Source organism: Etheostoma spectabile, chromosome 16 (genome assembly GCF_008692095.1).
Source record: "Etheostoma spectabile isolate EspeVRDwgs_2016 chromosome 16, UIUC_Espe_1.0, whole genome shotgun sequence".
Lineage (NCBI taxonomy): Eukaryota > Metazoa > Chordata > Actinopteri > Perciformes > Percidae > Etheostoma > Etheostoma spectabile.
Genome location: NC_045748.1, coordinates 11,336,449 through 11,351,440, shown reverse-complemented (window position 1 = coordinate 11,351,440; position 14,992 = coordinate 11,336,449). Strand labels below are relative to the sequence as shown.

Genomic DNA, 14,992 nt, shown 5'->3' with positions numbered 1-14,992 from the left:
TTAATTCTGATAAGTTAAGTAAACAGTTTTTTTAAACCACTGGTTTTAGGGAATGTACTGGGGACTGGAGTCTGGGACAAAATCACCGTAAAACACAATGTAGCCTACAGTTTCAATCTGGAAAGTAATACTGGAAACATCTATTGTTTAAACGCTTTGAACAGTTAAATAACGTTTTCGTAACGTGCCAACTCGGAAATATGTACCTTCCGAGGAGCACGTGAATGCAGCACACGTAGCCTACTCGAAGCCATGTTGGAGACTACACAGCGCCGAGGAGAGCAGCGATTTCTAGTATAGAAACACAACAACTAGAAGGACTGCAAATACAGCTCTATTTATTTATAATAAAGTTATTTTTCAGGTGTGACTGAGTTCTTTTAATTGTTTTTATTCATACTGTTTTAAATGTATACAAAGAGACACCTATATATATGTCAGTTAGCTTTAAAATTAGGCACATACTGTATATCAACAAAATAAAAACGTATAATCTTATTTTGCCAAGTCAAACAGCATCTCAGTTTTAACAATTGTTAACTTAGTTTAATTGGGGAAACGTGTTTATTAGCTGTGTGAATTAGCCATCTACTATATTGAGACTCACAGTAGCCACATGTCACTGTGGAGGGGAAAAGGGGGGATTTAAAAAAGGAAAATAAGAGTAACTTGTTAATTTTTAAACACTGGGTGTCGCCATAGCGCATTTAAACTGATTTTAAAAGGTCCAAAAAAGCCTTCAATAACAACCATTACTCTGCCAAAACAAAAATACTAAATACACTTGTACTGCACCTGTACTTCTCTTTATATCTAACCACATCTGTGCAAGTTTGTAGGAATATCTGGAATATCTGGGAGCCATGGGATTCAGGCCTAGAGGCAACTGTATGTGCAAATAACACATCAGTGTTTTGCCTGATATGTGGTGGATAATATAGAAGCAGATGCACATATTTAAATGTTTTAATTTAACATTAATTGTAGTTATGTTGGAAAACATCAAGAATTAAACAACAAACACTTTTTTTTTTTTTACTGTTTACAAGAAGGTACACAGACTCCTAGTTGAGACAAGGTGTCAGGTTAACTGCCAGAGAGGCTTATTTATAGCTGAAGATCCGTACTAACGTCACACCGACACCGACACATGCACTAAGTTTCACCCGTTTTAATTCCCACTCGTGACCCAAACATCTCCCTTCAAACACGCTATGATTCATGCACTACTTCCACCCATTCACACTGAGTAAGCAAAGGAAAATATTCTTTATGTAATCACCTGTTTCAGACAGGATTGTTGACTTCATGCCGTATGAGTGCAGCCAGGTACAAGTGGGTACAAATTATAAAGAAATTGTAAGCTATTTGGTACTTTTAATATATGAAGTTTTAAGACTTTACCTCCGTTGATTCTACTGCAGTTTTAAGACCTTGAATAGCCTAAAGACATCAGCAAGGCACTGGACAATAAACCTGTTGAGAACAGTTAAAGTATTACACACTGGCCTTTCTCTTTAGCTGGTGCAGTTGAATTATCACCTTGTTTCTCTGGATTCTCTGTTTTAGCGGATGACTGAATCTCTACTTCTTCTGGTTCAGTTTGTTTTATAGCTGCTTCAGTCTCGCTTGTTTCTTTTTCTTCTACGGTTTTAGTTTCTTTCTCCTGGGCTGCAGCTGGACTTGTGTTTCTCACAGCTGTCTCGATGCAATCTTCTACACTTTCAGTTTGTGGGGACTCCACTGCAGCCAGGGCATTTTCGAATAGAGCAACATCGGAGAAGGATGGCATTGTTTCCTCTCCATCTGCATCTCCCTCGTCGGCAGGCTCTGCTGGTGATGCGGTCTCTTTCTCCTCCACCCTCTGTTCCTTTCCACCAGCCTCTTCTTTTTCCTGCATAATGTCATCAACTGGGGTCAGTGGTGTGAGGTCCAGACATGTCTTAGGAGATGATGTGGCCTTTCTCCTTGGGGGGGCAACCGGCCTTTGCATTTCCAAATCTTTTTTCCACAGTTCCTGATCCGTGGTGACTGTCTCTTTGTCGTCCAGAGCTTTACGATCATCTACGGTTCCCCAGTCGAGTTCCTCTGAGAGAAACTCGAAGCTTGAGACGCTAAGTGGATCTTCTGGGATTTTAGCGACCTTTTCTACCTTGATGGAGACATTTTTGTCCGTCTTGACTTTAGTTTTTGTAATTGATTGGGTTTCATCCTCTTCGAGGGATTGAGGGAATGGGTCTATATCACATGGAGAAGAATTGTCACAGGTCCTCAAGAAGTCTGTGATTTCCTCCTCTGTATCTGGCATCTCACCTTTTTCAGGCTCGGACAGCAAATCGCCCAACTCATACAAATCTTGGGACAATACCCGAGGACCTTCCTCTGGGCATTTCTCTTTATCAGTTGGTTCCACTTCCACCGCAGGCGTCTCATCTATAAGGACATATTTCTCTAAATATCCCCTGGCCTCCCGGTCCGAATGCCTGCTGTGAAAAGACTTCTCGGACGTCATACTTTCTGTATCCTCTTCTTTTTTCCGACTGCCTATTGCTTCCTCGTACAAGTCATCGTACAGGAAAGCCATGGCTTTGGGCTCCTCCAGCAAAATTTGGTCGATAATTTTGCGAGGTCCTTCTGGTAGAAAAATAGGAGTCAGGATGTCCTCTTGGCTTCCGAATAAATTGGAACCGCTCGGTTTTGAAGGGAGCCTTGAAGGCGCATCACATCCGCCTTCTTTGTCTAGAGTTTTTATGACAGAGTTGTCTGTACTGCCGTAGAAGACTTCATCTAGAAGACTGCTGTTGATTTCCTCAAGGCTGATTGTGTCTAAATTGTCATCATTCAAATTTAAGGTGGTGGTGGTGTTGTCTACAGACTGCACAGGTTTCTCGGTGTCCTGGATCTCAGTGGCAGCTTCTGTCTCTGTTTCTTGCTCCCCAAGTCCCTGTGTAATTACAGCAGGACTTCCTGGAGCCTCAGCATCAACCATGGTGAACGCCTCAAAGTAGTCCACATTGCCAGTAGCTCCTCTGCCCAGAGGTCTGGCCACTGGAGCCCCTGGTGGATCCATTAGGTTTGTACTTATGGAAGATGAGGGCTTGACCTGGTCACGTCCCGCTGCATCTGGTCCTGTGAACACCAGCTCATCATGAGTCTCTTCACTGGCTTTAGGAAGAAGGCTCTCCTCCAGATAAGAAAGGTTATCCACCATTTCTTTGCTCTCCTCTTCATCCACAGACGCGAATTTTGGAGGAACAACAATGTTGAGGATTTCAGAGCCCTCGGACACTAACCTGAATAGCTTTTGCTCTTTATCTACCAGAGGATCATTCGCCTCCTCTTCGTCTCCTTCCTCGGTTTTCACATTTGGCTGCGAGAATTCTACCAACTCTGGCCTTCCGGAGATGTTCCCAGAACTTTCTGCAACTTCCCGTAGTCTGTCACCTTTGCTCTTCTGATTTACCCTCTCTTTAGTTTTCTTCCGTCTTGAAATTAACTCCTCGTCCATGACAAAGGTGATCTTCCCTGCTGGAGCAGACCCAGGTGTTGCAGGCCGCACTGCAACCGGAGAGCTGAGATCCACAGTGAAGTTTCCAGCTTCGGATGCCCAAGGCGTGGTGCAGCGACTAGGGGTAGTCTCCCATGCAATCCCACTGTCCTCCCCTTGCATGGTTACCATAGAGAAGGAAGAGTCCATCATCAGACACTGCATCTTGGGCCGGACATTGTCATCGTGGACGGCCTCGCGTAAACTGAAGGCGGAGAAACAAGATAGTGAGATAAACAGACAACATCTAAGGGGATGTTTCCTCCATGTGTGACAAGTTTTTTCAGGTGTTCTGAAATTCAAGATCACTCAGATCAAGAAAAACTAATCAAGTCACCCAAAGAGGAGCATTAAATATCTTAAATTACTGTTTACACTTTTCTGTTAACTGGATTAGAAATTATATTGACATTAGAAATTACATTTTTAGATCATGATCATGTAGGAGCATAGATTACTGATATTTTACCGGTATTTAGCTGATTATATCTATGTTGACCTATATGTACCTATATGTATGTCCTTCTCTTACTTTCACACTCTTTCACACACTCCTAACTAGCTAAAACTAATGCCGTCTAATACAACAGTTATGCAATTACTCCTCCCTTGATAAGGTTATTAGCTTCAGTTTTTTCTCTAAAAATGTGTTGATTACACCTAATGATAATGTTGGCTACAGTTGCTGTTGAACTGCATTGTGTTATACTGACAGGTGTTTCTATTATTTTTGTTTTAGACTGCATTAGTTTTAGCGAGTTGTACCTAATAAACTGACAACAACTGAGTGTACGTACATGCACTTAAACAGTCAAATGTTGACAGGTTAGTGTCGCTAATTTCATTTCATTTCATATGGGAAAGGATCCAACTTATTTCTGAAAAAAAACTATGAAGCAAACCTCATCACACAGAAAACTTTGGCTTTGAGCTGCAGTAATAAATCCAGAATACAACATTAAGAATTACTGAGCTGTACCTGTTTCTGAGGATTTCCACTTCATCACTGCCCTCGAGGTTTTGTTCAGTAAAATCATCAGGTGTCAACGCTGCCATCTCAGTGTCCATATCCAACCGGGCCACATCTTCAGTCAAAACATCCATTGTTGTAATATGTTGATAAATCTGCTTTCGCCTGTCACTACAACTCCGCGCTGCTCTGTTGATCACATTCTAAGCCGAGCGTGCTCCAGTTGAGTCTCCATGCTCAGCGTAATCTTGAAATAGAAAACTGGTCTTCCAGTGTTTCATCTGAAGCATTTGCAACATGCAGGGAGGTAAATTTGTCATCTGTTCCCATTGGCTGAACCCTTGCATTTGGCACAAACAATACATGGGTTAATCTGGGTAAATAAATTGTAGGCTTGTGATGAATTTGAACTGTAATAAATGCAGCCGCATGAAGTAAATTCCTCTGCTTTTCTCCTTTGTACTAGGTCTAAATACAATGTTTTGCTGGTATCTTATATCTGATGTATTGAGTATGTCTATAAGTCTGTCAAACGCAGACAAAAAGTTGAAGAAGTGTTTAGTTTGGTTTTTAGTATCAAATAAATCCCATATTAATCTTTAACAGTGAACTGGTGATGAGGACAACAAAATACATAAATAGCACATTTATCACCATGTTACACCCCAATAACACATTTGTATGGCCTGATATGCTACTTTAACCAAAAGTTCAGCATATTGTATTAAAGATCTGCTTTTCTTAACTTGTGATCCACACTTACTGTGAAAATGTCAACCGTGCACCTGTTTACGTCAGTCTTGCAGCGTGACAGGGATACTACATGGGAAATGAAAGACTGGAGGAGCGTGGGAGGGTTTTATATTCAACATGTTATACCTGGGCCAAACATGTCCTCTTGTATAAACTAGTCTGGCAGACAGATCTTAATCTTGGTAAATATAGGTTAAAAATATCCTGGAATTAAACAAGCACTTTCTTTTACCAATGTTTTTAGCATTTTTAGCTCCTTTACTACAAATCACATCATATAAAACCTACAGTCAACAGTTAATAAGTATTCATTAATACCAGCTGTGGAAGAAGTACTCTGATCTTTTACTTAAATAAAGACGCTATACCACAATTTAAAAATGCTCAGTTACAAGTAAAGGTCCCGCATTCAAAATCGTACTTAAGAAAAAGTACAAAAGTATTAGCATCAAAATATATTTAAAGTAAGGTCATTACACAGAATGGCCCATTTTAGAATAATGTATCATATTACTGGATTAAAATGAATGATGCATTAATGTTCACTAAAGTTTAAAAATGAATGTAGTGGAATAGAAGCAATATTTGCATCCAAAATGTGGAAAAAAGAAAAAAGGAAAGAAAAGAAAGTACCTCCAAATTGTACCTCCAAAGTACAATACTTCATAAAGTTCCCAAATAACTCTTTGGTCTTTAAGATGTCTTTGTCTCAATAACATTGTGAAAAATGGTTGTCCCACTTTTTAGAGTTTGTTTTTATCACAGCACTTTTGTCTAAGTGAAAAAATAATATAAATATAATAACATATAATAGAATAATAGAATAAAGGCTCTGTGCTTTTCTGTAATGCCCATATCCTTAACTGTCCACAAGATGGCAATCATCAGTAACATACAACTTGTTTTGTTCGTTTGAAGACATTAACAGCATCGCGGATTGTTTAAATGTAGAATTTATGTTGTTTGATAATTAAATTCCATTAAGTACTGTACTTGTAAAATGCTGAGGTACTTACTACATACTTTATTTTTCTTTATACTTCTACTCCAACACTACATTTCTGAGGGACACATTGTACTTTTTACTGCATTTGACAACATTTGTTACTAGTTACTTTGCAGAATTCAGATAATAAATACAAAATATTCCTAACAATGGATGAAATTGAACAATGAATAATGATATATTATTATAGATTAAGCAACCCAGCAGCAATTTAAATGGTTTAATGTACCCCCACATTTAACTGCAATGTTGAAGTGATGGACACATTAATAAATCAATAACTATAATCCAATTATATAACATATATTATTCTGAAATGGCTCATTGTGCATCATGAGTATTACTTTTGATACTTTAAGTAGGCTTTATTTTGATGCAGGACTTTCTCTTTGTAGCACAGTACTTTATACACCATGGTATTGCTATTTTTACGCATGTAGAGGATTTGAGTGGGCTACTTTTTCCATCATCAAAAAAAAATACAACTAATTACGTCACAATTTCAGGGGTGACGTCATGACGTCGGTAGTAATGCATAGATATAAAAACGTAGATAGGCTACCCCATTGGCCACTGCCGTTTTTTGTTTTTTGGAGCAACGCGTCGACCAGGCCGCCATATTGGTCCGGAGTAGCCACGCCTCCTAATCATAGACTGTGTATATATTATTAATATTAACGGTCTATGCTCCTAATGCATGTATGTGGGGCAGGATGTCTATCCACAATGAAAATCATTATTTCTCGCTGACCTCCTAACCGATTTTTAAGTGGTTTGCTTTGTTACAAATTCCAGACATGTAACCTAGCCTACTTATGATACAGGATACGCTATTTGGTTAAATTAAAAATTTGTTTTTTATAGCAAAATACCTCATGCAGTTTAGATGGTAAAATGATGCGGCTTTGCCTTAATATAATTTAAACTGGTAAATTAGGCCTATATTAAAATTCAACCCATGTACAGTTGTCATGACGAGTGAATTAGCTATGGAGACCAATCCTGTTTTTTGTACCAGACAGTAAACAAATGTAATTCTACTGTAATAAAAAACTGTATGTTTTTTTTATTAACATGGGGGCTTATGGGGATTGACTCTCCTCAAGGGGCCACTGGAAGAAATGTAGTTCAGCCTGGAGCTGCCAGCATAGTCTAGCCTACATGAAATATTAGGCCTACTAATTACTTTAATATAAATACTAATTACTTTAATATAAATACATCACCACAAAAAGGTAGCGTACGCTTAAGTAAATGCCAGGGCAGTCACTTAACATGTTCCTTTAAAAGAAGGATTAACTATATCTCATGTAACAATTACATATTAGTAATATGTCACAGTTAACTATTATAAAACACCCATTTCATCTGCGAAATTTTATTTCATGTTTTTTACCATCGGCATAAAGTTTTTCGCAAGGAAATCCAAAAGAAGAACAAAGTCCCACAAAAGTCTTTTTCTAGTCGTCATGGTCAGAACGGGTGTTACCCCGGACCAAGATGGCGGCGGCAGAGACGCATCTCACACGCCGGATATGGTATCTACGTATTTATGGCTATGCGTTTAATGCTCAACACAGACTACAGAGCAGCAGCGGAGGATGGAGCCGAGTTAAATGAATGAGATGCGGGCTGATAGAGACCAGACATCATTTGAATCCTGGCTTCGAGCTTGGCTAAATTACGTGAACAGTTAAGTGAATCATAAGTTAAATTGGCTAGTTGCACACACATTAGCCCTATACGTTCTTCGGTTAACACCGACGTCGGTGAAGCAGAGCTGTCTTGGAGGATGTTAAAGCCTGGAATATGCACCAAGTGTTTTTAGTGTTTTCTTCATAAACACCGGAGATGAAGCTTTCTCTCGAAAGAAGATGTCCTCCATCGCAAAGCGGCGTTAAAGGTCTGGATTTGCGGCAGTTAAACAACTCAAATAACGTACCACACTTGGTTGTATGAATTTAATTTAATGGCACAGCGGACTGCTGCAAGAAAGAGCCAACGACTAAAAGTGGGATTTATGTTTCTGTTTATTGAGTCTTATTGTTAGTTTCTTTCGACATTTTCTACTTGCATTTATAAAGGCAACCTCAGGAGCTTAATTTGGTTTTAAACCACACTGCCTTTCCTGTCAGCGTTGCCCCGAGTTTAGCTCCGTAATCCTCCTTTGTGAGTTTTATTTAGCTAAGGGTTGCAACTACTAGTTGGCGTCAGTGCTACTTCGTTCATCGTGCATGCACAGACACGTTTACTTGGATGAAATCACCAAACAAAAATGTACCAGAGGGCAGTACAACAACGCCAAGCCCATGTCTGGACTGAGAAGAGCACCATGGCTCCGCTGCCCGTGAAGCCACAACAACCACAGCGGCTTTAGTTGGACACCGAGCGGGGATCAAAAACTAGCCTCCAGCCTGTTCACACCGCCCTCCAGAGACCACCGAGAGGATCATTTTCGACTCAACTGAAGCCAGCAAAATCCAGCAAAAATGGGGTATGTAACCTGCATGTCAAGCTACAGTTCTCAATCTACACGTCAGGGTATGTCTGACTGTGTTTTTCCTGTACATATAAGCAGCCCATCTGCAGATTTCAGCAGGGCACCAAAGCTGGTACACTGCTAGCTTAGCCACCCTTGAAGCACTCCTGTCTCTCTTGTCAAATGCTGAAGAAAATGCTTGCCACTATAGCAAATGAGACCCAGGGATGCAACGGATATACTGCATTCTCCTGGTAGAAGTAGCTGTCCATCGTTATATCCACTCACAGCTTCCATACACTGACATGTAGATTAGTGGAGCGAACAGATTAGGCTGTAATGAAACAGGCTACTGTTGGGGAAAGTATCAGAGCTCAGACAGTTGCTTATTTTTGTACAATGTGATTAAAAGGATGTGAGGCATATATATTGTTTTTTTCTGTCTGTTCCATGGGAAAAAATTGAAAATAGTTAATTTTAAAGGGAAAGCAAACCTACTTAAACCCCCCAACCAGACTATGCAGATCTCCCCTGCACTTGGCTCAAAGCATGTAGCTGAACCTGCAGATGTATGGTGATTCTCCTGATCAAGAGCGACCTACTTCTTACTCCAGATGAAAGCATGTGATTGGTTTGTTGTCATATTGTGGAAGGGGTTGGGTGGGAGGGAGGAGGGGGGGTGCACATCCTCTGTAATTCTCAAGGCCAATGGTTTTAATCCAGTCCAACAATCAATTCCTCAGACACAGAAGGAGAGCATGCCCTGGTGTGCACTTAACCCATAATTAGCAAGTCAGACTTCGCTGTTCCAGGCTTCTGTTGTTGTATACTTTGATTGAAAACAAACTGTCCTCCTCAGACTTTTCAGACATTTCTGAATAAAACGGTGTAATAAGTCAGAGTTCAGCCAGCATGCTTTTTTTATTACTGAAAACAGAGCACAGGAGGCTAGTAGTTACAGTATTAGTGAGCCCATTATATGCAATCGTCATATAGAACTGGCCTAATATTTGCACCCGACACCTAGACAACATAAGGAAACAGATGAGTCTTACTCATTTTTTGTATTTAATTTTTTTTATTGGCTGCAGTACAGCTCTGGATAATTTACTGAAACTTAAGATAATTTTGTGCATTTGTGTGTGTGTGTTGTATGATATATGAAAGTCTTTTTGTACAGTAATGTGGTGAATACGGGCTTTGCAGACTTTCGAAGCATACTCTCCCCTCCCCCAAACTAGCAATTTGCCTTTATTTTTTTTTAAAGATAGTATATTTTTATTCAGGCAGTAGGTCTGTCCACACTTGAAATAACAATTTCTCGCTAAAAATGAGCAGTTTTGTCTTTATTTTAAAGCGAGAATAGAGAGGTCAAATGATGCAACGTTGCGATTAGGCGGTTAGCGTTTGAACCTGCCGCTCACCTATGAGTCTTTAACTTTAAAACCATTTAATTGAACAATATTGTGGAACGATCTAAAATGAACGTATATAAAAATCACACTAAGCAGCCTACACATGATCCGCGGCAAAACCGCGTGGTGGGGCGCAGAGCAGAGAGACGCAGCGCAGAAGCGCTTGGTTGCAACAGAACTCGGCAAAGATTGTTCTTACTTCTGGATATTCGGCAACGTTGCCACAACCGACCGCATGGCTTCGCTCGCGTCTTTCTCCGCCGCCATTACGGAACTACGGCTCTAGCGCACGTCCTCAACGTCCTCGTTCTCAGCCACTCCCTCTGTTCGCTGATTGGACCGCCAAAGATTTGGCTGAAAACACTATACCGCGAACCCAGACGTGGTACTGAAGGGAAATGAAAATTGAGCGTGAGTACGTAGGAGGACGGAACCAGGCTGGCTGGGAGAGACCTCTTAAGGTCCCTTTACTCTTACTTTACCCTTTACAGATAAAGGTTGACAATCTTGAATCAGAAATGTGTTCTCACTCTCTGGTTCCAGCTCCTCAAATGTGAATATTTGCCGTTTCTTTCTCATTTTTATGATATTGAACTGAATTGTTTAGGGGTTTTGGATTGTAGGTCGGACAAAAGATAACACTACGGGCACTGGGAACTTGTGATGGGCTTTTTTTGTTGCTATTTTGTGACACTCTAAATGGACAAAATAACTATTAGATTAATAGAAAAAATAAAATGAAGATTAATCGATATGGGAAAAATGATTAGTTGCAGTCTAGATCTCAAGTGGTTCTCTGCCAAAGTTGTGTGATTGTGTAGGGTTGTGCCTAACTTTTTGTTAACGTTTATCTTTCACTTCCTTTATTGGTCTTATTATATCTTCCTTGGAGGACAAGGAGAAGTTATTTGAAAAGGCAGCAGACAAACTGTAACTCTGTTTGATTTATTACACCCAGACGAGGGTTCAGCCGATAGTGCATCCTAAAAATGCCACCAAAATCTTACACACACACACACACACACACACACACACACACACACACACACACACACACACACACACACACACACACACACACACACACACACACACACACACCCTTCTGACTCTGTTCTATCTGCCGCTGAAAGCCCTGGTGAATGGCACTTGGGTGTTTTTTAAACTGGAGGCTGAGCCCTGCTGCCTTCCTCTGGGAGAGAGTTAACCAGACGGGGACGCCGGGATCGGATTGGGCCAAAGAGCATGTGGTGGGAAGGAGAGAGCGGAGAGGGACAGAGTTGGAGAAGGACAGAGTTGGAGGATGCTTGCAGCTCCTGCTCAGCGCTGAAGTCACATGGCGGTTGCCATGACGACACAGCAGCTAAGTTAGTAATTAGCAGGGTTATTTGTCCTGTAACCGTCCGCGCTCTGACGCAGCGTCTGATGAGTATGACTGAAGAATGTTTACAAGTTCATAATGGTAACATGAATTAATATGGATTTGAATTCTTGTTTTAAGAGTGTCAAGACGTATAGACGTATTAGAGAACGATTAGTCCATTAATCAATAGTTGGCTGACAGAATTGAGGAAGTAATGTGAATATTTTGTGGTTTTTGTTGCCTTGATATATGAATGGTTCACTTCATATTATAATAAACAAAGCATGGCAAACAAAGCAATTTGTGTGAATATGCAATTGACAAAAACATACGTTTACACCAATCTATTTCACACGCTATAACTCACACAAAATAAGGAAGCTAATCGCAGTGTTAATAAAGACTGGATTCAGAGAGCAACTAAGGCAGACAGAGGGCAAACATTAATTGGAATAATCTGACGAACCCCCCTGAATCAAAGTTGGTCTGAGGATGAATGTGGCATCAACAAGGCTCAGTGTCCCGAGTGACTGATGTGCAACAGTCCTGATAAAGAACGCGCTGTATGTAGTTAGAGATAATCTGAACACGTTGACTTTGTAGCCACGGACAGTACACGTCTTTGTTTTCCAACATGCAAACAATGGCATCTGTGTGTCTGCTGATTTGATCAAATCTGCGGTCAGATTCCTCTATCAAAGCACTTGTCATTGAGACTTGAATGCCTCAGTACGTTTCATTGTGAAAAGGGATTATGGGCTAACAATTGCAACACACACACACACACACACACACACACACACACACACACACACACACACACACACACACACACACACACACACACACACACACATTTTGATCATATTCTCTCGCATACACAACTCTTACATACACGACTATACTCTTATATACAGTGCTATACTCTCTCACACACACACACACTACTATGCTCTCACATATGCTATACTCTCACACACGCTATTGTACTCACATACACAACTATATCCTCATACATACATGTAAAAGAATTATAATGGTGTTGAATAGGCAAGATTATGGTAGTGTGTAAGACAATGAATGACAGTATGAATTATTTCCTAGGTGGCCTCTCTCTCTCACACACTCTCACACACACACACACACACACATTTTGATCTAGGCCATGCTGTCAGACTAATGACACCCTGAAATATAAAATGTAAAATGAACCGCTAAAACGTGGTCATCAGGACAGACACTTCAACTCCCATAAAAAATGATGGGTAATTAAGACTTTGACACTGCGGTTGGCTTCATCTGGTCAAGCCCCTGAATCTGATTAATTCTCTCAATTATACATGATGCCACAGCAATATTTTGGCTTTACTAACACATGACAGAATACAAAGTGTTTCCAAATTTTTTCAAGCTTTAGGCTTTTTCCAGAACCAAAAACATGAGGATAAGTGTAAGGATTACATTGAATAATTTCTGCTGTAACAAAAGCATGTTGGCTATCTAGCTCAGTAGTGACGTAACCCAGCATTACCTCAAAGAAGCACATCCTTAGCTAACGACATTTGGTGGAGTTACAGGTGAGGTTACCTCGGTGTTGAGGCCGGTCCCGGGTGCCATCAGAGTTTAGGGTGACGTAAGCAGCTCTGTCCTGCTGTTTATTGGATTTGGTTAGGTGTCTATTCCAGCAACCCCAGCCACACTTGTCAGAGACTGTGTTACATTCGGCAGACACACCGGTTAGTCCTCACCCTAAAAGTTTTTTTTTGTTTTTGGATCATTTTCTTGGGCCTTCATCCTTTTTATTGGACAGGACAGCTAGGTGGGAAAGGGGAGAGAAATTGTCAAAGGTTGGATTTGAACCCTGGACCTTGGTGTTGAGGCAGAAACCGAAGTGTGCGCCTGCTCTACCAACCGAGTCAACCCGGCCATGACTTTTAGTAATGATAAAACATACACAAACAATGAAGTGTAAATCTAACAAATAGGGTTATCTTAGAATTAAATAAGAGTCTAATCATTTTTCAGTACAATATCATTTATGTAGCTCTCAAGTAGGGCTGCAACTAACGATTATTATTATTATTTTCATTGTTGATTAATTCATTCATTGATTTGTTTGGTCTATAAAATGTCAAAAAATTGTTAAACATGTTTTCAAAACCCAAGATGACATCCTCAAAAGTTTAGTTTTGTCCACAAATCAAAAATATTAAGTCTGTCACAGAAGAGTTAATAAACTAAAAATCAATTCATCAGCTCTACTACTCAAGTGCATATTTTAAGGGATCAGCTGGAAACATTAAAAAGTCAAACAGGGGGGGGGGGGAGGGGGGTGTGTGGGTGGTGTGTGTGTGTGGTGTGTGTGGTGTTGTGTGTGTGTGTGTGGGTGTGTGTGTGGTGTGTGTGTGTGGGGGTGGTGTGTGTGTGTGGGTGTGTGGTGTGTGTGTGTGTGTGTGTGGGTGTGGTGTGTGATTTCATTTATTTTCTCAACATATACAGTACAAATTTCCATTGTAATCGTTTAATGCGAGGACCGAAGCTTGACAGGCATTGCACATGTCGACTTAGAAGCCACCTCCCAAAAACTCTCCCCTCTTAAACCGGTTTCTCATACAGTACTGGAACAGCTTGAACATGTCCTGATAGGTGATACGGAAGAGTTGTGTTAGGCAAATCCTATCAGAGGAAGCAATCATGATTATGATGGTCGCACGTTTGTGCACAGACAGAACATGAACGTATACTGAAGTAAAAGCAACACCAGTGTAAAGTTCTCCATTTAAAACCTTACTCAAGAACAAAAGGTATAAACATCCAAATTTAATAAAGTAAATACTCATTATGCAAATTGTCCATTTTAGATACACAAATTGGATTATGAATATCCATCCATCCATCCATCTTCATCCGCTTATCCGGTATCGGGTCGCGGGGGCAGCAGCTCCAGTAGGGGACCCCAAACTTCCCTTTCCCGAGCCACATCAAATTATGAATAGTGATGTATTAATGTGTTCATCACTTTAATGTTGCAGTGAGAAAAGGTGGAGCTGATTTCGACTACCCATATAATAATTCATAATTTATTAGTTAGCAAATTTTAATTTAAGCTATTTTGTTGTTGTATTTTTAATTACTTTAGTTACTTAGTAACTATAGTTATGAAATAAATCTTTGTCTCACGTCACCACCATCTCTCTGATTAACTGTGTCTATCTTTAAATAACATCTGCTGACTTAATTAAGACAGTGAGACGTGATGAGAGGATTCCAGAGGCTGAGCAGTCGCGGAGTGTCCCAGAGGACACCTGGGACACTCAGCGATCACATCTGCTTTCCCTGGAAGACTGGCAGATGTAGTTACTTCTTAGACAACAATTTTTCATACCCTGAGTGGGCATTCACACCAAGAAACATGATCACAGGTGGTTGGGGGGGGGGGCATCAATGAAACGGCCCATT

The 14,992-nt window shown here is 40.4% G+C and overlaps 2 protein-coding genes across 5 annotated transcripts in view; one reads left to right on the top strand and one right to left on the bottom strand.

The window, feature by feature from the left end:
• Positions 1–921: 921 nt before the first annotated feature.
• On the bottom strand, positions 922–5,331 carry si:ch1073-398f15.1 (cardiomyopathy-associated protein 5). Its single transcript, XM_032540147.1, has 2 exons — positions 4,527–5,331; positions 922–3,752 (listed from the first exon to the last, which is right to left on the bottom strand). Exons 1-2 carry the CDS (start codon positions 4,649–4,651, stop codon positions 1,490–1,492), a joined length of 2,388 nt encoding a protein of 795 aa, XP_032396038.1. The 5' UTR covers positions 4,652–5,331; the 3' UTR covers positions 922–1,489.
• Positions 5,332–7,778: 2,447 nt separating this feature from the next.
• homer1 (homer scaffold protein 1) overlaps positions 7,779–14,992 on the top strand; it is a 23,358-nt gene continuing 16,144 nt past the window's right edge. For 2 of the 4 annotated variants that reach the window (XM_032540403.1, XM_032540402.1), the window contains exon 1: positions 7,779–8,770. In XM_032540403.1, the coding sequence (XP_032396294.1) occupies positions 8,766–8,770 (5 nt within the window). In that variant the 5' untranslated portion in view covers positions 7,779–8,765. The remainder of the gene's footprint in view (positions 8,771–14,992) is intronic. The other 2 variants (XM_032540404.1, XM_032540405.1) reach the window with 2 other exon arrangements.